Source organism: Mirounga angustirostris, unplaced genomic scaffold (assembly GCF_029215605.1).
Source record: "Mirounga angustirostris isolate CCGP_5_RB_7025 unplaced genomic scaffold, mMirAng1.0.hap1 SCAF_17, whole genome shotgun sequence".
NCBI lineage: Eukaryota > Metazoa > Chordata > Mammalia > Carnivora > Phocidae > Mirounga > Mirounga angustirostris.
In genome coordinates, this window is record NW_026991725.1 from 45,459,131 (window position 1) to 45,486,089 (window position 26,959).

Consider the following 26,959-nt stretch of genomic DNA (forward strand, 5'->3'; position numbering starts at 1 on the left):
GCAGGGTGAGGTGGCTGGGAATGAGCAGAAACGTTCGCTCACTTATCAGATACTTCCCGAGCACCTCCGTGTGCCATGTACCATTAGGGGGGAATGTGTTCTGTGGAGACTAACAGAGCAGGGAAAGGGGACAAGAGGAGGGACCGGGGCCGGGCCAGGTGGTCAGCGAGGCCTTGCCGAGATGGTGACACTTCAGTAGCAGAGTGAGGAGCGGAGCTGGGTGGACATCGGGGTACGGTGGGGAGGGAGCAGCCGATGCAGAGACCCTAGGGGGAGAGCATGGCCTGTGTGCTTAAGGAAACCTGGTGGGAATGGGGCGAGCTGGGGAAGAGCAGAGGACGTAAGGTCAGAGGCAACGGCCATGGGGTGCAGAGCCCTGTCCACAGAACAGGCCTCAAGCGTAAGAGAAGTGGGAAATCATGGCAGGATCTCTAGCACATACATGAACTGATCTGACTTGTGGTTTTGTAACAGTGACCTGTTGCTGCGTAACAAATCACCCCCCAAACAGTGAGTTGCTATTTCTTACGATTCAGTGGGTTGGCGGGTTCCACCTGTGCTCACTCACGTGGCCGCCTGGACTTGGAAGAAGGCGTGGGCTGGACATCCACGTTGGCCTCCCTCCTGTCTGTCTGTGGGCTCCTGGGTTCTCCTCTGAGTGGACGCGTCCTCTGCTGTGGGGCCTGCCTTCCCACAGGGCTGTCTCAGGGCAGCGCTCCCGGAAAGCATGGATGGAGGCTGCCACGGCTCCCGAGGCCCAGGCCAGGAACAGCACCACTGCCTCCGGGTCTTGTCGGTCGGAGCAAGGTGCAGGCCGGCCGGGTTCCCTGTGCCCATGCAGGGTGTGGACTCCAAGATGCGTGATCACTGTGTGGCCACTGTCTTCCCTGTGATTTGACAGGGCCTCTCTAGGGGCCGTGTTGTTGGCAGAGTGAGAAAGGACAAAGTCAGAAACAGGGAAACCCATGAGGAGGCTTTCCAGTAAGACAGGCTTGAGCTGCTTGCGGCGTGGGCCCGGGTGGGGTGGAGGAAGTGTGGAGAAGGGGTCAGGTTCTGGGTATGTTTGGGTTACGCGTTGGGTATCGGGGGAGGGTGGGGAGGAGCCAGGGTGACCCTGGGTTTCAGCCAGCCATCCGAGGCAGCGTTGCCAAATACCAATCCGGGACACTGAGGGAGGGGCAGTGCTTTGTTTCGGAGGGGGTGGGATTAAGAATTCGATTTTCGGGGCGCCTGGGTGGCTCAGTCGTTAAGCATCTGCCTTCGGCTCAGGTCATGATCCCGGGGTCCTGGGATCGAGCCCCGCGTCGGGCTCCCTGCTCGGCGGGAGGCCTGCTTCTCCCTCTCCCACTCCCCCTGCTTGTGTTCCCTCTCTCGCTGTCAAATAAATAAAAAATCTTAAAAAAAAAAAAAAGAATATTAATAGTTAAAGAGGCATCTGTTACCGGGGCACCTGGGTGGCTCAGCCGTTAAGCGTCTGCCTTCGGCTCAGGTTGTGATTCCAGGGTCCTGGGATCGAGCCCCGCATCAGGCTCCCTGCTCGGCGGGAAGCCTGCTTCTCCCTCTCCCGCTCCCCCTGCTTGTGTTCCCTCTCTCGCTGTGTCTCTCTCTGTCAAATACATACAGTCTTTAAAAAAAAAAAAAGATTTCGATTTTCGACGTGTATAATTCGAGATGCCTCTTCGGGCATTGGCTGGAGACGTCAAGGTTTGAGTCTGAAGCTTGGGAGAGCGGTCTTGGCGGTCAGGTGAAGCCGCGAGGCTGAGCGGGGTTGCCAGGAGCGCGTGCGCAGAGGGGAGGACCACGGCTGGACGGAGCGCTCCATGCCAGGGCGTGGGTGCCTCCCGCTCTACCGCGAGGTCCGGAGGGGGCGGACGGTTCAGCTCGCCACACTGTATCCCATGCGTATCTTCCTTTGCGGGAAACTTAAAACATAAACGCCACAGCAGAAAGCGCAAGGAGGAAAATAACAGTTATCCACATTCCTATCCCCAGAATTGACTGCTCTCAGCATCTGGGCCTGTTTGTTTCTGCTTTTGTTTTTTAATTAGGTGATCATCATTCCATATGTGTCTCTGTAGATGTACACCAATTTGTGTTTCCATAAATATTTTTGTTAAAATGAGGTCATATAGTAGTGTAATTTTAAAACCAGATTTATTGAGATGTAATTCACGGCCCATACCATTCGCCCCTTCAAAGCGAACAGTTCATTGGCTCTTAGTATATTCAGAGCTGTGCAATCATCACATCAATTTTGGAACATTTTTATCACCCCTAAAGGAAGTTTCCACATCTGTTAATCAGTCCCTTCCCGTTTCCCCAAGCCACCCCTACCCCAGCCCTGGGTAACCACTAATCCACTTTTTGTCCTTATAGATTTGTTCATTCTGGATATTTCCCATAAATTGAATCATACATTTAGTTAATTTACATGAATTACCTGAAGAAATTGAAGCAAAGTAAAAGGGGTTGTTTAAGTTCAAATTAATTTTTTTTTAAAGATTTTATTTATTTATTTGACAGAGAGAGACACAGCGAGAGAGGGAACACAAGCAGGGGGAGCGGGAGAGGGAGAAGCAGGCTTCCCGCTGAACAGGGAGCCGATGCGGGGCTCGATCCCAGGACCCCGGGATCATGACCTGAGCCGAAGGCAGACGCCCAACGACTTTGCTACCCAGGCGCCCCTTAAGTTCAAATTAATTTTAAGATTTTGGACTTAGTGGTGAATCCTGACCTTGAAAGAGAGCACCTGCCTTCTGTCTCCCATCTTCTCTCCACAGGCTCCCGGTTCATGTTACATGATTATTTTCACTTTTGCTGGATTACAACCCCCACAGTCCAAGCATGACACTCACGGATGTTTGGGGGAGTCCCAGGTTGAATGGGTTCAGCACCCACCAACCTCCGTTCCTGGTCTTCGTTTGGGTTCAGCTCCTACCTGTGTGGATTCTGGGGTGAAGCAGTTTGTATTTAGAGAGACTGTTCCTTTGGTCCGTTCGTCTGTGAGGCTGTCTTCTCTTGGACTCTTCCCTTGAACGACATCTAACTGGGTCTGATACTCTTGGATCACAGTTTCCTTCCCTGTTGCTCTGCATTTCTTCTGTTGTCTTTTAGCATCAAATATTGCTGTGGAGGATAACGTTAGCCTAATGGTTTTTTTTTTTTTAAGATTTTATTTATTTGAGAGAGAGAGAGAGAGCGTGAGCATGACTGGAGGAAGGGGCAGAGGGAGAGAATATCCAAGCAGACTCCCACTGAGCATGGAGCCCCATGCGGGCCTTGATCCCATGACCCTGAGATCATGACGGGAGCTGAAATCGAGAGTCAGACACTTAACCAGCTGAGCCACCCAGGCGCCCCTAGTTAGCCTAATGTTTAAAAAAATCCTTAATGTTGACTCATTTTGCCCAGCTGGATACCTGAAGATTTCATTATTTATTCTTGAAATTCAATGGCTCAGCCAGCATATTAGTTATCTCATGTTGTGTAACAAATCACCCCCAAACTTAGCAGTTTAAGACAGAACACACATGCTGTCTCACAGCCTCTGGGGGTCAGGTGCCGGGCTGGACCCGGCTGGGCCCTCCACTTCACGATCTCTCCCAGGCTGGGGTGGGTGCTAGCCCAGGGTCTGCGGTGTCATCTGAAGGCCTGATGGGGCGGGATCCACGACCATGCTCACGGGTGGTTGTTGGCAGCTCTCAGACCCTTGTGCATTGTTGGTTGAGGGCCTCGGTTCCTGGCCGCAGGTGCTTGCTGCGTGGGCCTCTGTCTCCCGGCAGCTCACGCCTTCCAACGTGCTGGCTGGGAAGGGGCTAGCTGGGTCTATCGATAAGGGAGTCCCGGTCTTCTCTGCCCTTCTCGTTCCTCTCTGTCCTCTGTGCCGAGCCTGGGCGTGAGCGGCTCTGCTCCGATGCTGAACTTGCTTCAACACCGTGGAGAGGCTCTCCCAGCCTTCCCTGGGGCCATTCCCCCCTCACTGGGGCTGCGCGTTGGGGCTCCAGTCAGGCAGTGGGGAGTCTTTGTTAGAGCCCTGGGCCCTGCCATCCTCTGGGGGGTAAGTAAAGACTCTGGTGCACACAGGGTCCTCCTACTTACCTTCCCGGTGAGCCCCTCTGGCCTCGAGTGAAATCCGTAAGGGGTCATTGCTCATCTTCTCCACTTTTCCCCATTTTTCCCCAGCAGCCTCCCCACTGGTTCCCAGTTAGGGGTGGGAACAAAGGACCGCTACTCAGTTCACTTTCTTCCAACTGTGCTGGCTCTAGGGAGACTGAGAAGTTCTGTACTCCAGAATTATGTAATGTTTGTCTCATTAGGTTTTGTTCTTTTCTTTGGTGAAAAACATATTTTTTCTGACTTACTGTTTTTTGCTTTTGGGGGGGAAGGGAAGCCTGCGATGCAGTCCAACCCTCTGTCTTTACAGAGGAGTTGCCCCAGATGATGTGTAAGGCCCCTTCCAGCCCAAACGAGACCCTAACTCTGAGTCTCTGCCCGCCCAGGAGAGCCACCTCTCACCAAGGCCTTTCCCTCAGGGAGGGGACGCTGCCCTCCTCAGCCCCGAGGACTCCTGAGCAAGGACCAGGGATGGGAGTATCTGCCCGGCTGACCACCCCCGGGGGACTCGGAGGAGGCGGGCAGGGTCAGCAAGGATTCTCTGGCCCCTGGGGCGGCCCAGACAGCTGGGCTGGGCAGGTGCCCCAGCTCTGGGGGGCTGTCCTACAACTTGGCCCCTGGGGGACTTCTCTTTCGCTTGCATCTTGAACTGGAGTAGCCAGCCTGGCCAGGGGCTGCCTGGGAGGGACCAAGAGGGACCACCCGCCCTTGCTCTGAGGGCTGTAGCTCCCTGCCAGGATCTAGCAGGTGTCTCTTCTTGGACAGGCAGCAACACCCACCCAGAGAGGCTGCAGTGTGCTGAGTTTTCCAGGAGGACGGCAGAACTCAGCCTCCTCGCTGCCTCGCTCCCCACCTGCCTGCCTCCCAGGTTGCCGGGGCCACTGCCAGACCCCGGGAACTGAGCGGTGCCCTCGCGCCCTGACGCCAGTCCCTGCAATTACCGGTTGGCAGGCCCGGGGGCGAAGTGTGCCAGCCGGCCTGGTAGCTTGCTGGCAGCCAGCGTGTGCCTGGGGCCTGTCCTGAGCGGCTTAGCCACACGGGGCATGGAGTCAATCCGAGGGAGGCCTAGGATCCAATCCTCGCGGTTCTGAGCTCAGTTACTGCCGCCTGAAGACTGGCCCCTCCCCGCCACAGGGGTCCGCCTCCCTCCCAAGCCCCCCTGCGTGTGCGCCCGGAGAGGGTGTGCAAGGTGCGCACACGTCCACGAGGCCGCCAGAACACGTGCGTACCCGTGCACTCACCCCGGCAGGCCCGTACCACCGCCACGCGTGGTGGTGCTTTGGAAGTCATCCCTGTTGGCTCACGTGCACGCACGTGTGGTGTGAGTTGCGTGTGCACACGCATGGGGAGTCTGAGCACACTTGTGTGGCTGCAGTGTGCGAGCACATGTGCGTGAGTCATGGGAGGCACGTAGAGTGTAGGCGCGTGTGTCTCTGGCTGGGGTGACTAAGGCCAGGGACATTCACCCTCACTGCCCCAGCTCGAGGGGGAAATCCTCTTGGGTCTGAAAGGAAAAGGCCAGGGGCTGAGGGGCTCCCCGTTTCTCAGGCTCCAGGCAGCATTCCCAGGCCCTCTCACCCGGGGAACGAAGTCAGGGTGCAGGGAAGCATGCAAGGCGCTAAGGGGACAAGCCGCTAAGGGGACAAGGGCAGAGTCAGACCTCCCACTCGGAAGTCCCCTTGGGGGCTGGTGTTGGGAGGCATGGCGGGGCCTGGGAACCGCTGAGGAGGAGAGGGGAGGCCTGGACCAGGCCAGCAGCGGCGGCGGCCGGAGGAGGGGGCGGAGCTGAGCGACGTTAGGGTGGGAATGGACCACAAGCACGTGGGAGCCCCCACCCCCGTGTCCAGCCCCAGTGGCCAGGTGTAAAGGGCTTTCCCTTACAGCTTGCTGGAGGCAGCCTGTCCTGGGGTCTGTCCTGGCTGCCACGGCTGTCCTGGCCGGCAGGAGGAGAGACAGGGCTCGGGGAGGAGCCCGGGGCGTCCAGGAGGAGCCCGGGGCTGTGAACAGCCAGCTACATCCCTTGAGGGGACTCGGCCCCAAACCAGGGCCCTTTCAGGTGGGTGTTCGCTGGAGTCTGTGTTGGCCACGGGAGCCCCAAGCTCTGAGACCCAGTTGCACAGGCATAGCTGAGGCTGAGGGTGGCCCACCCCTTTGTGGGAGAGCCCTCCTGGCGCCTCGGGAGCCTCTGTAATTACAGGGCCAGGAGGTGGCCACTCCCAGCCCGGCCTTCACCCCGCGAAGCCGCGCGTGGAGGATTGATGACCGGGTGGTTTCCAGGTGTGTCTCAGGAAACCTGGCATCCCCGGCAGCCTGTGGCTGTGGCCTCCGCCTGCGGGCTCCATTCTGGGCTCGGGATCCACCCTGCTCCAGCTGGAGGAAGGAAAAGGTGTATTTCAGTACGTCCTGTGGGTGTGGGGGAGCCGGGGAGAGACCAGCTCCTCGGCCCAGGGTGCGGGGTGTGAGGAGCGACCGAAGGCTGTCCAGGGGCGGGGAGGGCGGGGAGGGCGGGGAGGGCGGCCCGGCTTTCTTGTGGCCCCAGGAGGCCGGGGTGGCAGACCCTGTCGGGCTGGAATGCGGGTCTGCGGCCACCTGAGACCTGCCCTAGCAACTCCCCGATTCCCACCCCATGGGTGCCCAGCCCCGGGCCGCAGAGTTCCCCAGTCTGGGCAGAGGGCGGGGGGCTGGTCGCACGGAGGGAGCTCACGCCCCTGCCCCCCAGCACAGGGGGCCCATATCCCAGCTGCCTTCCTCCTGGGGGCTCTTCGGGCTGGGCCCTGCCCCTCCCTCTGGGCTGGGCTTAACGCCACCTCCACCCGAGGCCTCCCCATCCTGGGCTTCCCTCTGACTCCCCTCTGCCGGCCTCATCTTGCATGGGGCCAGCAGCAGGGATGAGGGTGTGCGGGCCTGGGAGGTGGGTGTCATGACCCTCGCCGGCGGGGTGGCCGAGAGGGTGGACGTGCTGGTGCCTGGGAGGAGCAGGCTCCTTCCCTTCCTCTGCCCTGGGTGTTCACAGGCCTTTGGGAACCAGAGCCCGGGCTGACCCGGGCACAGCCCCGTGACTCCAGGAATGACTAATTCCACTCCAGCAATAAGCTCTTGGAGGCTCTGAGAAATGACTTTTTTCCCCCTTCTTGCTGCTTCATTAAGCTCTTCCTGAGTGAGTGGAATGAGGATTGTCCTAATCCCCTGGCATGAGGCAGGGGGCTCAGGGACTGGGCGAGACAGGTCCACGGTGGCCCCTAGTCTCTGGCAAGCACGGGGCAGGGCAGGGCCGGGCACACAAGGTTATGCCAGCCCCGCAGGTGCCAGGATGGGGGGGAGGCGCTCTGGACAGGCCTGGAAGTCCTGACTGCCCTCCTACTGGGCCCCAGGAGGGACCTCAAGGCCTGGGCCTAGGGGCCTGAGGGCCTGGCCCTCTCCTCCAGGTCATGGCCACCAGCCTGCCCAGACCGGGACGCCCACCCAGGCTGCTGGAACTGAAGAAACAGTTCAGGCCTCGCCTACCCCAGCGAATCAAATCCTGTCGGCTCCTTTCTCCCTGCAGGCAGGAAGAGAATGCAGGGAGGGGTCAGTGACTGGGGTCCTTGTCCACAGGTGTTCCTGGCCCTCGGGGAGCTGCTTCTGTCCTGCAACTGGGCGGTGGTTGCTGACATCCTGCTGGTAGGTGTGGGGGGCTGGTCCTGGGGCCTCTTGAGCGGAGGGAGCTGGAGTCTGTCTGGCTCAGGGCTGGGAGGGGCTTCTGAGACCATGGGGTAAGGGAGCAAGGTCATCCTGATACTCTCAAACATATCCTCGGACCATCACCTCCATTTTGCTGATGAGCAGATGGAGGCTCAGAGAGGGCAGGTGCCCGGACCAAGGTCACACAGCATGCAAAGGCACCGAGCCAGAACAGGAGCCCAGGCCCCATCTCAAGCACCCCCTCTTCCTTGACTACACTTCTCAGCAAGCAGGCTCTTTGGCCTAGGCTCTGGGTGTGTGGATGGGGATGTGGGACTTCAGGGTTATAGCCACTGAGCCAGGTGGGTCCAGGCTGCCCGGCAAGGGGCCAGCTCGGGCTATAACGAGGCCTGGTGCCGGCTCAGCCACGTGACTGTGGTATGTCTAGAGTCTGGCGTGGCCCGTCTGAGCCTCACGCTCTCCGCCCAGCCTCCCTGCCTCCCTCTAGGAGATGTCAGGGGAGGACTTTGGACACTAGTGAGCTGTGCCCTGTGGGTAACACAGGACCTGGGACCCGGAGACCCCCACGGGCCTCCTCCGGCCTCCTGGAAGGCTGGCATAGCCCAGCCCTGTGCACAGGAGAGCCAGGGAGGCTGGCGATAGGCTGACAGCGTTCTGAGGTGACCGGTGCCAGGGCTTGGCCCACACCTGGACTTCAGCCCTGCTTCTGCCACTTCCTAGCTGCGTGTGACCTGGGCAAGTCACTCTGTGGCTCTGGGCCTCAGTTTCCCCGTGGGAACAACGGGGTGAAATACTTGGGGGTTACTGTGGGCATGAAATGACAAGGGTGCCGGCCGGGGCTCCTCACAGGGCTCTCGCCCTTCTCGCCTCCTGGCTCCCAAAGGACGCCTGCGCCCTCAAAGCTGAGTTTGAAAGGGCCATCGAGGCCTACTCGAATACTGCCGTTGACGGGATGCTCACTCCCTGCCTAGACTTCTGCCCCGCACCCCATGGCCCAGGCTCAGCGGGTGTAGACAGTGCTGCCCTTTGACACCCCGGGGGCGTATCAGCTGCAGGGCTCCTCCCTCCAGCCCGAGGACCACTCGGCCACAGATCCGATGAATGGCCCTGGGCCTCAGTTTCCTAGTCTATAAAAAGGAGCGATCATAACCGGCCTGGCAGGGTGAGCCAGGAGGCCTGTAGGAGAGCCCTCAGTAGACGGGAACGTGCCAGCAAACATCTCCCCTGGGGTTGCCCACTGTTGGGCACGGGGAGCTTAACCACCCCCGACCCGGCATCTCGGACGTCCAGCTGGAGCTGAAACCCGCCCCTGCATCTTCCTCCAGCCCCCATGACGCTGCCCCCTTTCCACACGGCAGCCCCACAGATGTGCGAGGACGCGGCCGTGTCCCCCCAGTGTCTGTGTTTGCAAGAATGATTAACCTGGCAGGACCTCTGTAGAGCTGTCGTGGGGGGACAGGGCAGCCAGCGCGGTCTGACCCATGCGGTCCGGCTGGGGAGCTGTCCGGCCGACCAGGCCTTCCCTGGGGTCCTCCCCTGGCTTGGAGGCAGCGAGTCTCTCCATCCCAGGAAGGCTTTCTGCACCCCCTTCCTCCCTCCGGAAGCCCCTCGGTAAAGATTGCCTTTAGAGCCTTTGGTGGTCGGAGCTGGACCAATCCTTGTGCTCCTTGGAGCTCAGTCGTCCCCAGAGAAAGTGGGGAGGCTCCAGGAGGAAGTGGTCTTGGGCCAAATGCAGGCGGGGGGCAGGCTGTGGGGGACGGGGTGTGTGCCGCGGAGGGGCAGGCGTGGGAGGTGACAGCGGCTTGGAGGGCAAGCAGCTGTGTGGACAGAGGGCGGGTGGTAGCAGGAGCCCCGGAGGGTCGCTGGAAGCTGGTGTTGGTTTCCAGCAGTGAGGCACCCCAGGGACAGGCGGGCAGGACCGCAGAGAGGGGTCTACGGGGGTGGGATCCAGCCAGGAAGCGTGTGGGGGCCCAGGAGTGCAGGAGGCCCCAGCTCCTGAGGCCCGGGGGGCCCGGGAGCCAGGAGGCCCTGCACTGGGCATAGTCCCAAGGGGTCGGTGGCGGCTGCACGCCCCACATCAGGCTGCGAGGGACACCGTTCTCTCTGGCCCTCTGATTCACAAGGAGAACCCAGACTCTCTCTGGGGAAGAGACTGCAAAAGCTGTCTGGTCCAGGGGCTCTCGCACCTCAGTGAGCATAGGAACCGGGTTTGGGGAGCTTGTAACAAACTCTGCTTCCTCAGAGTCTGCCTCAGTGGGTCTCTGCGGGCGTCCAACGGTGTGCCTTTCTCGTGAACTTCCCACGTGGTCCTGATATGGACGCTCCTCAGAGCACCCCCGGAGAACACTGGTCTAGCGCAGCCGGCTCCCCAGTCCGCGAACCCCCTGCAGGCTCTGTCCTTGATCCCATACCCCTCTGACGAGAGGCTCACTCCCTGAACCCCAAGAAGCCCCTGCCTCTGAAGGCTCACTGAGGAAAAGGGTCTGGCTCCCTCACAGCCAAGGCCCTCTAGACCCACCCCCAGCAGCCCTCCCAGCCCTCCGGAGGCAGACCCCTTGGAGGGTCCTGCTCCAGGGGAGGCTGGGATCGTGTCCCCCCAGGCTGAGCTCCCTGCGCCCCCTGGCTGATGCCGTCTCCAGCTGTCTCACAAGCCCCCTGTGTGTCTGGGCCCCATGAGGGCGGCCTGGAGCCAACCTTCCCACTGCCAGCGTCAGGGACTAGAGCAGAAGTGGAACTCACCTGCTCTCCCAGGTCAGGTCTGTCCGCTGCGTTCCTCCTGCGCAGAGCTCCCCGGCCCCCCTGAGGGCATCACCCTCCTGTTCTTCCCGGGCCCTAGTAGTCTCAGTGCTTCCCTGCTCTGCCCACCCGTCAGTCCCACCCTCCCCAGTGCAGCGGGGTGTGAGGGCTGAGTGGGGAGTGCAGGAGGCAGGCTGCCAGGGAGTCCATACCTGGTGGTCGCCGCTCTGACGTTCTGCGGGCCCTTGGTTGGCGCGGGTTACGTCCCATACTAAAAAGGGAACAGCTCTTCTGAGAAAGGAGAGTCAGAAACAGAGGTGCTCTGTCTCAGAATAGAGTGGGCCTGCGGTTTTAGGAACCCAAAGCCTCTAACTTCTAAAATTACCAGCTTTGGTCCCCCCGGGCTACATGGAGCCAACGCAACGGAACAGGTTGGGGACCCACAGCTCCAGCCCCTGGCAGCAGAACCTGGTCTGGGCCCAGCACTTCCTGGGGGCGTGGAAGGGACCTGACTCTGAGGGTCTAAGCAGCCGACATGGACTTCTCCTGCGCCCACCCTCCAGAACCAGCGGTGCATAATCACGTAATTATGGGGCAAGAAGGAGGCACGCGGGGCCGGTGCAAAGCCAAGCTCAGCTCCTTCTCTGGCCTGTTGGCAGGTCCCAGTGAGGGGGGCAGGTCCAGCTTCTCTCGCCGCCTGGACAGAGTGGCTCAGTGTCTGACCTGGGACCCCCGCTGCACAGTCTCACCAGCCTGTCTTGTGACCCCCAGGTGCTGGGCTCCTGCCTCCACACCTCTGCTCACTCTGCTCCCCCCCTGGAACGCCTGTCCCTCTCTCTCTGCCAGTCGTCCGCGTGCAGGGCGGGGGTGAGCTTGCCCTTCTGTCTTCCAAGCATTCTATAGCAGACACACAGCATCTCAGGACAGGCTCCTCCTCGCTTGTAACACATCCTGGAGGAGCAGGCTTGGGGTCAAATCCCAGTCCTGCTATTTCCTGCGGGGTGACCCTGGAGAGGGGACCCACCCTCCCTGGGGAGAGTTCCCTCATCTGTGACCCGGGGATAATAATCATGCCTCCCTTTTGGGGTGCTTGAGTGGATAAAGAAAATGTATATGTGAGATCTATAAAATGCATACGGGAAGCATATAATACATGCCAGTTGTTAATCTCTGCTGGGCTCAGGTTATGGACACCTAGGTCTTGGGGATGAGCCCCCACTTTGGGACTGTGAGGCCGCTGCTTGAACCCCTCCCTTGCAGCAAGCCTGGCTTCTGGCTGGTTCTACTGGACTTGTCTGCTGGGCGGACTTCAGCTAGTCCTCTCTGGGCCTGGCGCCCCGTTGTGCCCCAGGGAGCTCGAGAGAAGTCCGACAGGGGCCTTGCTGCCCAGACGGTGTGAGTGTGGGGAGGACAATGGAGGGACCTTCCAGTGTGGGGGGTGCACGTTCAGGTGGGGTGCACACGGGCCGTAGGGCAGGCACCCGAACTCTGGGAGGGTCAGTCCTGAAGGACAAATAGGGATGCTCTGGCTGGACCGGAGCGGGGCAGGCTGGCCAGGCAGAAGGGTCTGCAAGTGTTCTGCCTCCTGGGGTCACAGGGCATTATTTCGGTCTGCTGTCTGCATGAAGAATGATAATGAACATATCCCCCCAGTAGGTCCTGTAATTATCCCCGTTGGGGGACGCAGACACTGAAGTCACACAGCTAGTGAGTGGGGGGTCTGGGATTGGAACCCAGACACTCTGACTCCAGAACTCATACCCTCTTCCAGGGCTCATGGGGGTCTCTCCAGGAAGGCTGCCTTTGGTCTCTGCCCAGTGGGGCTTGAACTTCCTGAGAGGAAGGGCCGAGCCCTCTGTGCCCTGCGTCCGGGCATCCGTGCCCACGCCGGCCTGCACTCCCGCCTCCGTCCCTGCAGTCACAGCCCTGCCTGGTCCCTGCCCGGTCCCAGAGCAAGCCCTCGAGAGGGGGGCCCTCATCTGGGGCTGTGGCTCCCCCACCCCTTGGAGGGGCCTGACGTTCCAGTGGTGGGGCGTCGCTGACCCCCTTCCATCCCACTGGCTTGGCCAGCCTGCCCCAGCTCCGGGCGGTCCCAGCGGGGAGCAGGAGGTGGGAACGAGGGGCGCCCGCGCTCTGCCCTTTCTTGGGGAGCTCCCCTGATACTCCTGTGTTTTGCAGTCTGTGGTGGTGCCCCGGTGCCGAGGGACAGCAGAGGCGCTTCAGATCACGGTGGGCCACATCCTGGGGGACGCCGGCAGCCCTTACCTCACTGGCCTTGTAAGGGTGGCTCCCGGTGGGGGCGGGGGGCAGCCACTGCCGGCTGGCCGGGCGGGCCTGGCAGACGCAGCCTCTCTCTGCAGATCTCCAGCACCCTGAGGGCCGGGCGCCCCGACTCCTACCTGCAGTCCTTCCTCAGCCTTCAGCAGAGCTTCCTGTGCTGCACCTTCGTCATCGCCCTGGGCGGCGGTTGCTTCCTGCTAACCGCGCTGCGGCTGGAGAGGGACCAGGCCAGGGCCCGGCAGCCGGGCACAGGTACGCCCAGCCCTCCCACCTCGGCCAGGCTCGGGGCTGAGCCTCACAGGAGCGGGGAGCACGGGCCACCCCCGGAGCCTGCTGATTTGTTAATCTGTTCATTCATTCAAAAGTGGTCATTACCCACCCCACCCCCCGCTATGTGCCAGATGCAGGGGGGTGAACACCTGGGATGCTCTAGGAGATAGAGACCGACAAGAAACAGGAAGAGCAAAAGATAGAGTACGTGCAAGGTGATCAGCGCTACGGAGAGGTGTAAAGTAGGCCGGGGGGACGGGAAAGCATGGGGGCAGCCTGCAGCTGTTGAAAGGCTTGTCCTAGAGGTCCTCGCTGCACAGGGCACATTGGAGCAGAGGTTTGGAGGAGGTGAGGCAGTGAGCCATGCGGCTATCTGGGGGAAGGGGCTCCAGGCACACAGCCAGCCAGTGCAAAGGCCCTGAGGTCATGTGGCTGGCGTGGCTGGAGCGGGAGCGAGGGGGGCGGTGGTAGGGATGAGGCCGGAGCGGGCACTTGGGGGCCTTGTAGGGACCGTGGCCTCAACTTTGAGACTGTGTCGTTTCCTGCACATGGGCCCCAACGTGTTTATTTACAGTGCGAAAGCTGTATAGTGTGGTTGCTGTGTGCAGAACAGACTGGGGGGGTCAGCGTGGAGGCAGGGGGCCACCAGAGGCTCCGCACCACCAGGGGAAGCGGTGGGGCTGGGACCTTGGGGCGGCCTTGAAGGTAAGGAGAAGGGGTCGCATCTGGAGCTCATTCTGACAGCAGATGTGAGGGGTTTCCCAGCCCGGTCCCAAGGCACCTTCTGCCTCCTTTGGGGCTGGCTGAGCATCTTTCCTCCCGCAGGGACCCCTGGCAGCGAGGACACGGAGAGCCGAGTCCTGCTTTCCAGCATGTGTGCTACCGCCGAGGACCCCTGAGGCCCCCGCGCCCCCGCGAGGAGGTCCCACTCGCCTGCCGCACCCCTCCCGCCAGCCCCGGCAGCCTCAGCGCCTCTGTCCCCGTTTGGCCTTGGCTCCGGGACCCGGCACGGCTGCACCTGCCACTGCTTCACTCCCAGCTGGAGGGCTGGGCGTGCCTGAGGCCGGGCTGGGGACTGAGCTGTCCGCACTCTCTGCTGGGAGTGGGGGCCGGAGAGGAAGAGGAGGGCAGCCCGGGCGAGGGCTGCAGGGCCTCTCCCCACCCTGGACCCCTCGCTCTGCAGGGCAGAGGGCACAGGACACCCCTTTGCCAGGGTCACCCTCTGAACAAAAGGGGGGCATCCGGTAGTCTCGAGGGGGGTTTCACTCTGCTGCCCATGTGACTTCAAGCTCCTGGAGGAGGAAGGGCGTCGGGTCCCCCACAGACTCAGCTGCCCTGGGGCCACGCGGGGGAGGGGGCTCGCAGCCTGGCCCCTGCCCCCTGCTCATGCTCCGACCCCGGCACAGCGCCCGGGGCGGGCTGGCTCTGCGGGCCCCGCGCTTGCCACTGGGTTCAGCGCAGCTGGGCGCGGCAGGAGACCGACAGCTTCCAGGCGGGCAGCAATGGGGAGGCGTGTTCTTTCTGCCCCGTGAGCACCAGCTTCTCTGCCCCTGCCCTGGTGCCTGGCCAGCAGGGGCCTGCCTCCCAGCAGCAGGCTCATGCTCACCTCCTGACCCTGCCTCCCTGCCCCTACTGCCGGACAGACAAGCTCCGGGAGCTGGGCCCCCCGGCTCAGCTCCCCCATCCCCATCCCTTCCCCAGGAGTGGCCACTGCCAAGCTGACCAGCCCCTCCACCCACAATCTGACCCTTGGAGCGCATAAAACACGCTGCCCCTGAACTTATAAGGAAAAACCTGCACCGGTTACGGTGTTTGCAGGGGATCCCACCTCTCCAAGCAGTTTTCTCCTGGCCTCCACTCATTTCTGACCCTGTGTACCGGGAGATAAGGTCAGAGTCCCCGCCCAGGGTAAGGGTTCAGTCCTCCAAGACTGCTCACCCCAGCCCTGCCCAGTGGATGGGCCAAGCACAGGTCCACATTGTCAGCTGTGCTTCTAACTGACCAGCTGTGAATCAGAGGCTCCCGTGCCCCCTCCTCAGGTTCTGTTAATCTGCTAGAGCGGCTCGCAGAGCTCAGGAAACTCATTTACTCATTAGATCACCGGTTTATAATAAAGGGCACAGCTCAGGGACAGCAGGTGGGAGGGAGGCCCAGGGCGAGGTGTGGGGCAGGGGCAGGGCCGCCGTGCCCCCTCCAGGAGCCCCATCCACCAGCACCCCCGCGCGCTCACCCTATTCTTTTTGGCTTTCGTGGACGCTTCATTACTTAGACACCATCGATTAAACCACTGGCTTTTGGTGATCGATTCGACCTCCAGCCCGTCAGTCAGTCGTCCGTCCGCATTGGTCAGTGGGGGGACTGGGAGTTCTCCTGGCCTCCAGCCTCCCCTTAGGTGGGGTCCAAATGCCACCTCATTAACAGACAAAAGGCACCTTTAGGTCTCTCAGCATTTAGGAAATTCCAAAGGTCTTAGGAATTCTGTGCCGGAAACAGGATGAAGACCAAACATAAGTCCCACGATCACACTTGCTTTCTCCTGAGAAGGAGACACCCAGTCTGGGGGGGGCCAGGATGCCATGGACCCGCTCGGCACCACCGGCTGTGTGAGCTGGTTCATTTCCTGTAGCTCAGACTCCCAGCTGTGTTTTAAGAGGGGTGTTGAATGTGGCTTTTCCAGCCCCCATTGTATGACTCTCACAGGCTGGGTCCAGGCCCATGGAAGCCCCGCTCCAGGATCCGAACTTTCCTCCCTGCGCCCCTGGAAAAGACCCCTGAGAGGCTCAGTTCCCAGAAAATGGGCGAGGGCTTCCCAAGAGTCAAAAGAGCCACCCCACCTCCCCAACCCCAGAGTCCAGAGGCTGGGGAGGAAGATCGGAAACCTCATCCATACGACTGCCAGAAACAGGTGGTGGGCAGAGACGCTGACTCTGACCCTGCCCTTGGACCTCACAGTCCAACCCAGGGCAGGGTAATACCAGGCCAGGCGTGGCACACCTGTGGGCAGAGGAAAGCGTTCTGTCCCCCAGGAGCCTCTGCGCAGGTGGGGGGGCAAACAGCAGGAGAAGGTGTGGGGGAAGGGCACTCCCCCTGGAGAGGGTGGGCCCCGCAGAGGTGCAGGGGGAGGGGCAGAAGGCTTCTGTGATCTTGCAGGCTTGTGTGTGCTTTGGGGGCAGGAGAGACTGGCTGGGACGTGGGGCTTGAATCCTGAACCCAGGGTTCTTCTCAGTGTATCCCGGTGTTTGGGTCGCTGGGCTGGGCAGGGTGGGGCTTGCTAGGACTGAGCTGGACAGAATGCCCAGCTTGGAGGTTATAGGGTGTTCTCATCTAAAGCTTGGAGTCAGGGTAGGGGCCTGGGCTGGCGGACTCCGGGAGTGAGACCAGGGCCTACTCTGCTGGTGGTCCTGGCCCAGCTGTGCTCACACTCCCACCACTCCTGTCTCACGGGGCTGTCACTCAGGCCTCGCTGCTCTGGGGCCACAGGTGTGGGTCCCTGAGAGCCCAGCCGCTCAGGCCGGAGCCGAGCGGTCAATCGATCACACCTGTCTGGCCTAAAGGACAATTCTGAGCAATCCCAGAGGCCCCGAGACTCTTGATAGCCTCGTTCGTGGGGAATGCATGGCTCAGCAGGCCCAGGCCCTTAAGCCTGACCCACCCCTCAGCGTGTTCACTGCTCGTCCCAGACAACACGTGCATTCTAGCTCCCAGCTGTCATCGGGACACGCAGCTGTGTCTGTCAGAGTGCTCATCTCTGTGTCCGCGTGCGAGGGTGTGAGGGTGTGGTGGTAGGTCTGCTCTTCCTCCACCCTGACCTCAGGCTTGGAGGGTGGGGTACAGGCCTTGAGGTGGTCACCCCAGCCCTGGCTTATTCCCCTGTCACACCAGACACTGTTCAGTCCGTCTCATTCCCTGCAGTGCACGTCATTCCTCCATGTCTGAGTGGGAATGTGAAGTGTCGGTTGAATGCGGCCTCTCGAGACAGAGCCCGCAGGAGGCCGCTGGCGCCAAGCTTTACCCACACAGGAAGGTACGGACTGCGCGCCCGTGTGATTCTGCTGGTTAGGGTTGGAGGGCTGTGTGCAGAAGACACCGAGTGGCCATCTTGGGCAAGAGAGGGATTTGTTGGAAGCACATTAGGAGCTCACAGAATTGATGGGAACAATGCAGATTTGGGAGCAGGGCTCCTGGGCCGCCTTACTGGGGACCTTCCCCAAAGTGCCAGACGATTTTCCCTATTTTCCTGCCCCCTACTCCAGATTTAAAGCCCAGGGCAAGAGAGTCCAGTTGGACCCTGTGGCCATTCCTTGATGTTTAGCTCTGTCAAGCCCAGGACACCAGGGTGCTGCCGGGAAGGGGGTTGGACTCTGAATATCAAAACAGAACAGCAATGAAAGGAAAACAAACACACACGAAGATGGTGTCCATTATAATGATCTTGGGCAGGCCACGGGCCCTCTCTCAGACGCAGCCTCTCGGCAGGACCGCAAAGAAGCTGGGCTCAGGATCCTTCAAGGGATTCTTTGTTTCTGATAGTCTGAGTCCATGATCAAAGGAGACTGAAGCTTCTATCATTTAGAAAGCATTAAAAATGTTCAAATGACAGAACAGGGACTTCTGTGTTTGTGGGGACTCAGAGCCATCTGTTCCGAGCAGGAGAGAGAGACAGGGACAGAGCATTCTGAGCAGGACTCGCGAGGCAGGCCCAGGCTGCGGGGTGGAGGGCCCCGGACAATTCCCCTGCTTGGCAACAGCAGGAGCAGAGAGGGGCTGCCGCCTCCCCAGGGCTGGGTGCTGACCTGTGGAAAAGGTAATAGGAGGGTGGAGGCAAGGGGCACATGGAAGCTAATGGAGGGTGGAGTCAGTCAGGGAGAAAATGCCTTTTCCAGAGGGGCTAGGAGAGGAATCTGGCTGGTTTCTGAGTCACTCAGAGCAACAGATACATGATGCAAATCAACACACACTTCCTGTGCACCTGCTAAATGTCATTTACTCATTCAATCAACAAACATTCTCTGGGCACCTCCTTTGCACTGGGCTGTGGAGATGAATCAGACAGTATGGGGCCCTGAGGCTCACAGTTGGGGGTGGGGTGGGGGGGTGGACTTATGTACAAACATAACGCAATGAGTTTGGTGAGGGAAGCATACACAGGTTACTCAAGTATCCCAGAGGAGGAAATGACAATTTTCCAGGTGGGTCAAGGAGGGCTTCCTGGAGGAAGTCATGGTCTGTGCTGGGTTTTTGAGGGAAAGTGGGAGCAGTGAGCTGGGTAGACCCCCTAGGCAGAGCATGACTAAGGGCAGGGGGAGGGGGGGTTCCCAGGTGATGCTCTCCGTGGTCCTGAACCGCATTGTGTTGAGGGGAGAGCAGGGACTATGCACACACACCCCCAATTCCTGTCACCCCTCCAGGTTCCGGAAAGTATAATATCAGTGAGTTCAGGGAGCTCTATTTTCAGTGCGGTGGAGTGTAAGTTTGAGAGCTGGGCAGTAGGATCTGAGGCTGGAGATTGGCATGGGTCGTGAAGGGTTCCGATGGGTCTTGGAGATGGTGTTAAGGAACTTAGATGTTTTTATCCCTTGGGCAGTGCGGAGCCGTGGAAAGGTTGTGTGCAAGGTGGTGATGGGGTCATGTGTGTGCTCTAGAAAGTTATTGGCAAGAAATATGGAAAAGACTGGAGGGGGATGTTGGGGCAGGTGGTGTTGAGTTTTAAAAACGTAAGACATAGAGACGTTTGAGCTGAGTCCGTAGGCAATGGCACACTGGGATTTTAAAGAGAAAAAGTGGACAGGCCCCAGATGTGGTTGTTGAGGGAGAAGGAGTCCCCAGTGACCCCAGGTGTCCTGTTCAGTGACAATGAGGATGACGGTGCTATTTGGCAAGAGATAAATGATACCAGGGTGGAACAGGCTTAAGGGAAGGATGATGAGTTCAGTTGTGATTGTGCTGAGTTTAGGGAGCCGGGGGAGATCTGGAGGGGGGTGTGGAGATGAGGCCACATCTAGAGATGAAGGTTGGGGTGTCCAGGGCACATGGATGATGGCTGAGAGCCTGCCGAGGGCGAGTGTGCCCCACGAGAAGGGAAGAGACAGGCCTGAGCCCTGGGGGATGGGCAGAGGGGACTGAGCTCCCCGTTATCAGCCTCAGGGAAGCTGGTGTTTCTGAGAGTGCTCTGCAAAGTTCTAGACACCGTACAGGATGTTCTGTGGGTCATGTCCCCAGGGGGACACAGCAGCCTATATCTCCTCCCGGGAGACTCACAGTGCACGCCCTCAGGTTAAAGGCTCTGAGACGTCCAGTCCCTCAGTCCGGAAACCTGTTGCGGTCTAGGCGTCACAAACAAACATGGAAGACCTTTAGCCATCCCTGAGATCAGCCTCACCTTCTGGGGCTGCTGAGGAGCTGTGTCTTGGCAGAGCTCAGAGCAGCATCGGGGGCAGGCACACCTGGGTTTAGTGTGAGTCCCACAGTTTACCAGGCGTGTGACCTTGGGCACATTCCTTCTCTTCCCTGGGCTCAGTTTCTTCACCGGGGAGATGGGGAGAAGGGCCCTACAAGTCCTATGTCTGATGGTCCCTTGATAGGACACAGCCGTGGCTGTGTCTCCCCGCAGCTGGGCACTGTCCTCTAGCTGGTCCCACCCCACAGTTAGGAGGGGCATTGCCGGGGCCCAGCCCCAGCCCCATGGAGCTTGTAGGTCGTGCTGACCTGTTGAGCACCTGTCGTCCCGGGGCGCCCCACAGAATTTCCCTTACCCGGCTTCAAGCTGGAAAGGGGCAGCCGGGAACTTTCAGAGCAGAGTCTGTTTCGTGGCCCTCCTGTGACAGTCATCCATCCCCAACACACCAAAGCATATTTTTAGTCACTTTGCAGAATTTAAAATACACCTCAAAGGCGCCAAGAAACACCAGCCTGGGGATGAACTCTGCTCTCAGCAGGAAGAGGGTGCCTCGTGCTACGACACCCACTGGCTATGCCGTGACTCACTGTGGCCAGCACTTTGGTGGGATGCACCTGCCTGTGGACTCGGGGTCCAGAACAGCCCGCAGTGGGAGCTGAGCTCCCAAGCCAGGAGGGTGGTATCAGAGCCGCGGGTCAGCACGGACTCTGCCACCAGCTAGCCGCACGTCCATGATGGGGTCTTTTCTGGGCCCTGGGACCCGCCTGTGAAACCTGGGGTGCTTCTGGGTGTCCAAGCTCTGTGCAGTGTTGGCATTCTCTCCTCAGCACCTTGTGTGGGACTTTAATTTCAGTCAAAGCCTCAAACAGATGAAGGGGGCGGGACACAGAACTACAGCTCCTCTGAGACGGGTTGTGGCCCCGAACACAGAAGTCACTCGGCCACTCTCCACGGGAGACAGGACTCGCCGTCCCCCACAGCGGGTGGTGACCACTCAGACTTCCAGACTGAATCCTGTCCTCCTCTCTACCCCCGGAGAGACACAGAGACCTAGAGAGGGCTACGGGCCTGCCCTTTGTCCCTTCCCTGGCGCACAGCTGGAAGTCCGAAGCTTGGGGAGGCCCCATGGGAGCCTGGCTCTCCCTGCCGGGGGCTGCGTCTCGGCGCGCACCCAGGAACGGGACCAGGAGAGGTCAGGAGCCGGAGCGGGGCTTCCCTGGGGCGGAGGGCAGCATAGCCCTCTGCGCCCGGCCGAGGCCTGGGGCCTGGGCCAAGCCCCCCACCGGTCGCTCCTCTAGGCTCTCCCCAGGCCGATTCGATCAGGGCGGGTGGGCAGCTCTGCTGCGGGCGCCCCGCCCACGCGCCCGAGACCCTCCCGCCTCTGCCCGGGACGCCGCACGCGCGCCCGGAGCCCCTCCGCGCGGGGCAGTGCGGGAGCCCCGGCGCCGCGCCCGCGGCCGCGCGGCCCGCTGCGCCCCCGTCGGCGGCCCCGGGCGGCACGTGCGGGGCGGGGCCGCGGCCGAGCCGCGCGCCGATTGGGCGCCGCCCGGTGGGCGGGGCCGGGCCGCAGCTGTCAGAGCTCAGGCGGCGGCGGCGGCGGCGCATCGCTGAGCGTGGGCCGCGCGCAGCCGGGCCGGAGCGCAGGAGCCGACGGGCCGGCCGGGATGGTGCAGCGGCGGCTCCGCGGCGCACGCACGCCCTGAGGGGGCCCGCGCCGGGCGCCGCGCCCCCCGCGCCCCCCGCCGCCCCGGCCCCGGCCGGCATGATGTGCCTGGAATGCGCCTCGGCGGCGGCGGGCGGCGCGGAGGAGGAGGAGGCGGACGCGGAGCGGCGGCGCCGGCGCCGGGGGGCGCAGCGAGGGGCTGGAGGTGGCGGCTGCTGCGGGGCGCGGGGCGTGGGCGCCGCTGGAGTCGCGGCCGCCGACGATGAGGTGCAGACGCTGTCGGGCAGCGTGAGGCGGGCTCCGTCCGGACCCCCCGGCGCCCCCGGCACCCCCGGCTGCGCCGCCGCTGCCAAGGGCCCCGGCGCTCAGCAGCCCAAACCAGCCAGCTTGGGCCGCGGACGGGGGGCAGCTGCCGCCATCCTCAGCTTGGGCAACGTGCTCAACTACCTGGACAGGTACACCGTGGCAGGTGAGCGGGGGCCCACCCAGCCCGAGAACCAGGACCCCCCCCGCCTGGAAGTACCCCGGGAAGCCTTTGGTCCCAGGGCCCCTATATTCGAGCCTTACGGGGGGTTTCTAGGGGCCCTGTGCTCAGGCACAACTGGGCAAGTGAAGCCCGGCGAATCACGGGTCCAACCCGGGGACCGCCCCCCTGCCCCCCGGAACCCCGCCGGGCCAGGGGCTAGAAGGAGTCCCCATCCCTGGAGTAGCCCGCGCGTCCTCGCCAGCCCTTGACGTCCCCTCCGTTGTCCTCTTCTCCGAGAGTCCCCTCTGCCTCTCTCTGTGTTCTCGCTTCCGCGCCCCTCCCGCCCCAGCCTCAGGTTCCCCGGCCTCTCTTCCCCTTCCCCCAGCCCAGGCGGTCTGTCGGGGCCGTAGCGGGTCAGTTCCTTCCTTCCTCCGCCGCCTCCACTCCCCTGCGTGCGTGCGGCGAGTGCGCGCGCCCCTTGCGGGTGTGCACCAGGGGGGACCGGGTGTGTGCGCGCGGGCGGCGCGGGTCTGTGTGTGAGCGCGTGGCTGACAAAGGCTCGGGGCTGCGGGGAGCAGAGGGAGGGGCGGGGCGGGTCCGCGGCGCCTGGGGACCCAGGATGCGGTTTGCAGCTGGCCCTGGCTACAGGCCTGAAGACGCCTCCCCCTGCTCTGTGGCGCTTGGGGTCTGGGGTAGAGGCGCAGCTCCACTGGGGCTGGAGAGGGGGCCGCCTCGTCCCGTGGGAGCATCTCTGGAACCAGCCTTGGGGATGGGGTGGGGGTCGATAGCCCTGCTAGTTTCTAGTCCCAGATTTGCCCGTTGTGCGCTTGGTGTGTGACCTTGGGCCAGTTTCAGCTGGTGTTTGTGAGGTGGTTGATCCCTGGGCCCCTGGGGGATGGACAGGGTTCTGGGGTTCCGGCGGCTCACTCGCCCTCCCCCAGTTCTCAGGGGTCTGCGAGTAGGGCCCTTCTGTGGACTGAGCTGCGTCTAGGTGAGAATGGTGTAACCTTGAGAGAAAAGTACTCTGGCCAGGCTGGTATGGGGGTTCCCTGTGGGAGGCGAGCAGCAAAAATACACATGGCACCCTGGCCCAGAACCTGCCTAAACACAGTTTAGCAAAATCTGGAACAACCAAAAAAAAAAAAAAAAAAAAAAAAAGATAGCAGGAGGAATTTTGGACAGACTGTAAAGAGAACTTGGTAGGTTGGGGGAGAGGAAAGGAGAGGAGAGCCCTGGCGTAAACCATGTGCCCCTGCGTCCCCTTCCCTTCTCCTGGCCTCAGTCTCCTCTGTTGAACGGGGTTTTGTGTCACCTAGGAGGGAAGAACTCTGATGGGAGATCCTCCTCCCCCTCTCCCGCTCTCAAAACCCCTTGGCCCTCTGTTCTCTCCCGTTCCGGGGAGTTGGAAGCGGCAATCAGTGGTGCCAGCTTCTGAGCTGAGCCATGCCCAGGAGGCTCTTTCTTTGGTCTGCTGAGCAGGAATACTCAGGACATGTTGCCCGAGACCTGGGAGCTTAGGTGTCACCGTAAAGTGGGGAGAAGTCTGAGAAGGTGGGGCGCTTCTGAATACAGAGAGGAGACCGAGGCCCCTGTGCAGCCCATGTCCGAGATGGCCTGGGGAGTGCAGATAAGGCAGGCATTAGGCCCACCAGTAAGCCTCGGCCTGGGAAGAGATGCCCCACCTTTCAGGGGACATGGCCTGGTGCTGCTTCTGGCTTTGCCACACTTTACAACTTGTTTTTTTCCGGCCGCAGACCACCCCTCCCTGGTATTCTCAGGGTCACTGACTTTGCCAGGGACTGAGGGGAGGGGGTGGGATCAGGGAGGTGTGGAGCTTATCTGCCCCCAGCCCTCCTTGGGTCCCAGAGTCAGCATGGGAGCACAAGATAGGAAATTCCGAGTGAATGGGTAAGGGGGGATGGAGAGTGGCAGCTAAGAGGGGCGTGGGGCCGTGGGGAGGAAGGCCCGGAAAACCCTGTGCAAACAGCATCCCTCCCTGTCCCCGGCCAGGGCTCAGGCACCGCCCCTCCCCCAACACCCAACGACAACAACGTACACAGATTTCCTCTCCGGATAAGCCTGGCTCCCTCTCTTTATGGCCGTCTCCCCCACGCCCCAGCCCCCAAGTTCAGTTTTTAGGAAGATTTACTGTCTCTATGACAACTACTATGGTTTGATGTGTTTGGAGGGGGAGGGCAGGGGAGTGGTCATCCTAGGCCTGAGTCCACCTGTTGCTGGCTGGCCCAGCTGGGACACAGGAGGGGATGCAGACCCTGAATTGCTCCGTCATCTTTGACATTCGGCCCGCCTGGCCCCTGAGAACCTCACCCATGTGGCCCCGCCTTCCTCATCAAAGAACAGAAGGTGTTCCGTTCTCTTCCTTTTAAATCTGTCCTGTGCTTTCTAGCTCTATGGTATGGACCAGCTCTGTCCAGAAGGGGTATCGTGCAAGCCACATACGTGATCTAAATACTTCTAGGAGCCACGTTAGAAAAGTAAAAAGAAATAAGTGAAGTGAATTAATGTATTTTATTCAACCTGATAGATCTAAATATTTCATCGTGTCATCAATATAACAGCTCTTCATGGGACCTCTTGCTCTTTTTCTCACACTGACTTTTGGGACCTGGTGCATGACCTACGGGGGTACAGCCACGTCAGGCGGGACAGGCCACAGTGCCCGGGGCCACTGCAGCGGGCAGTTTGAACCTCATCTTCAAGGCCAGAGTTCGAGGCAGGCTCTCAGCTTCCCAGCTGGTGACCTTGGGGGTGTCCCCTGAGCCTTCTGGGTTACCACTTCCTCCTCTCCACCTCCTGGGCTGGTGGACCACACAAGGATATTTTTAAGCACCTGGGCCAAGCAGACCCCCAGGAGAGCCGCACCATGTCGGCTGCCTTCCCCTCCGTGTGTCTGCACCTGCCGTGTGTCTCCCCGCAGGCCGGCCCCTGCGCCCTGCCCGTGTTTGTGAGGCTCAGGCCCTTCCAGGTCCCTCTGAGAACCCCTCCCTTGGCCACCAGGCCGGTCTCCATCCTGGGAAACTGCAGGAGCTTCTGCCTCTGCCCTAGCATTCCCAGCTAATTATGGCCTCGCCTCCTCCCCATGAGAACCCCCTGAGGGCAGTGGGCCTCAGAAGCAGGTGAGGGGGGCCAGCCCTGGCTCCGGTCCGGGCTTGGCTCTGGCGCTTCTTCTGGGGTTGCTTCAGTTGGGTAAGATTGAAGTAGCCCAGAAGCCACCTCTAGATGCTTCCGTCCATCTGCTTGTGTGGACAGAGGAGGATAGGCACCTATTCAAGCTCACGCAGCGAGAGGAGCGGGACCAGGACCCCTGCCCCGGGGCAGTGTTCTCTTGGTGGGGGTGGGGATGCATGCCCCCTGCTCCAGCCGGGGCAAGAGCCCTCTGAGCACGTGCCCTTGGGCTCGGTGGGACAGGCAGTTGGCGGTCCCCTTGGGCACATGGCCCTTGCTCTCGTGCTGGCCTGGCAGCCCCTGCTCCCCACTCTGAGCCCGGTCATGGCTGCCAGCTCAGGAGAAAGAGGAGCCCATCAGGCGAGGGTCTCGGGGCCTCTCTCCCCAGCTCTGCTTCCTGGTGCGAGGGCTGCCTCTGGGCTCCCACTCTTCCCTCTGTAAAATGGAAGCAGAGCCAAGGACGTGGGAGGCATCACTCCGCTCCCGGAGCCAGGCCCAGCCCGAGGAGCTGACATGGGCCTTGTTCGTCGTCGGAGGGGGGCTGTCGGGAGCTGAGACCCTGCCCCAACTTCCCTGAGACCCAGGTTTCTCTTCCTCTGATCCAGCCTGTGGCAGACTGGGCACTTGAACTTGGGCAGGGCAGGGGCTGGTGAGGAGAGGCAGAGCCCTGCCCTGGGGGAGCCCCTTCCTGCTAGAGAAGCCGAGACTGGTCTCCATGGCAACCACTCACTAGCACAAACCCAGGAGAGCTGAGCGTGGGGACCCAGCCGGGCACGCAGGCCTGGCAGGACACCTGAGCGGGGTGCAGGAGGGGGCTGCCAGCCTGGGGCTCCTGGCTCTCTGTCTGAAGCTGACAGATGGGGAAACAGAGGCCCAGGGCCTTGTGCAGGGTCACCTGGCTGGGTGGAAGCCAAGTCAGGCTCCTAGCTCCGTGGCTATCTTCGTGGATAGAGATGGTCCACGGCACCGTTGCCCTGCCCCTCAGGTGGCCTTGTCCCCTTGGGTGGCCCTGCCCTGGCCACTGCCACGTCAGTGCTAAGCTGTGCTGGGCGGGGTGTCCCAGGGCCACATTCCAGAGGGCCTGTCTGGCAGGCCAGCGCGCAGGTGAGCGGCCGGGCCAGCCTGGAGTGCCAGCGCCCGGCTCCTTAGGCACCTTCCGGCTGAGCTCTTGGCCCGTCAGAGGACATGCCTTGAAATGCACTACTTGATCGGGGACCCAGGGCGTTACCGGCCCGCTCGTGCCTTGGTTTCCCACTTTGTGACGGGCAGGAGGACCGACCGGTCAGAGAGGAGGTCCCCAGACAGGAAGTGGCTTTTGTTTCTGCCTGGGTGTGGGGGCCTGAAGTCCTGCCACCGCCCAGGGGCTGAGAGGGAGGGAGACCAAGAGAGGGGGGCTTGGTCCACAGGCTCCTGTGGGGCCCCGGCTGCTTCCTGGTCTTGGCTGTGCCGTAACCGCTGTGTCACCTGAGGCAGAGTCTGAGCCTCCCTGAGCCCTGAATGCACGCACGATCGATGATTCTCTTCCTCCCTTTCTGTGGTCGGGATCTTGCTCCCGCGGGTCGTGTGAGGCACGTGGGCCTGCTGCGCGCAACCCCCCCCAGCTCTGCCTGCACCCTGCTTCCCCGGGACAACCAGGCCACTTCCCCAGTGGCTACAAGCAGCCCAGCTCAGTCTCCCCTGGTGGGTCTCAGGGGTGCCTTGCCCTCCTTCCAGAAGGCTTCCCCAGCTCTGTGGGCTGAGCCCAACTCCCAACCACATGCTTCAGCACACCTGCCCCATTGTGAGGGGCTGAGCCTAGTCATCTGCGTGGCCCTGGGGGCGTGGGGGGCTGGCCCAGGCGGGGCCCTTGTTGAGCAGCTGAGTGGCGGGTCGGCTTGACCCGGTCCTGCCTGACCCCCGCCCATCCCTCCCGGCTGCGGGATCCTGGTAGGTTGGGACGACCCTGCTAAGGCCCAGGCCCTGTTGCTGGGGCCAGTTGCCCTTCTGTCCCCATCACAGCACACAGTGGGCTGTGGGCCCTGCACCTCTGGGAGGGACAGGGTGAAAGTGGCCAGGAGGGGCCCCGTCTCCTCGCCCCCACGCGGGGCAGAATGGCTTCTTGGGTCTCCCCGCAGGCTGGTCCCAGGCCTCTCCTGACGGCCGGGACGCTGGTGAAAGCAGTCCCTGG

The 26,959-nt window shown here is 61.4% G+C and overlaps 2 protein-coding genes across 8 annotated transcripts in view; both read left to right on the forward strand.

Moving 5' to 3' along the window:
* Positions 1-15,645, forward strand: part of SPNS3 (SPNS lysolipid transporter 3, sphingosine-1-phosphate (putative)) — a 35,418-nt gene extending 19,773 nt beyond the window's left edge. Inside the window, exons 8-12 of one of the 2 annotated variants that reach the window (XM_064582072.1) lie at positions 7,708-7,773; positions 11,302-11,397; positions 12,709-12,807; positions 12,891-13,062; positions 13,906-15,645. In XM_064582072.1, coding sequence (XP_064438142.1) covers positions 7,708-7,773; positions 11,302-11,397; positions 12,709-12,807; positions 12,891-13,062; positions 13,906-13,979 — 507 coding nt within the window. In that variant the 3' untranslated portion in view covers positions 13,980-15,645. The remainder of the gene's footprint in view (positions 1-7,707; positions 7,774-11,301; positions 11,398-12,708; positions 12,808-12,890; positions 13,063-13,905) is intronic. The other variant, XM_045890147.3, reaches the window with a different exon arrangement.
* Positions 15,646-21,109: 5,464 nt separating this feature from the next.
* The window catches only part of SPNS2 (SPNS lysolipid transporter 2, sphingosine-1-phosphate), a 30,580-nt gene continuing 24,730 nt past the window's right edge, over positions 21,110-26,959 (forward strand). For 5 of the 6 annotated variants that reach the window (XR_010408487.1, XR_008507255.2, XM_064582594.1 and 2 more), the window contains exon 1: positions 21,112-21,609. Coding sequence is in view for 4 of the 6 variants with exons in the window: in XM_064582594.1 (XP_064438664.1) it covers positions 21,240-21,609 (370 nt within the window). In the remaining 2 variants the exon portion in view is untranslated. Of the gene's footprint in view, positions 21,610-26,959 lie in introns of all 6 variants that reach the window. The other variant, XM_064582596.1, reaches the window with a different exon arrangement.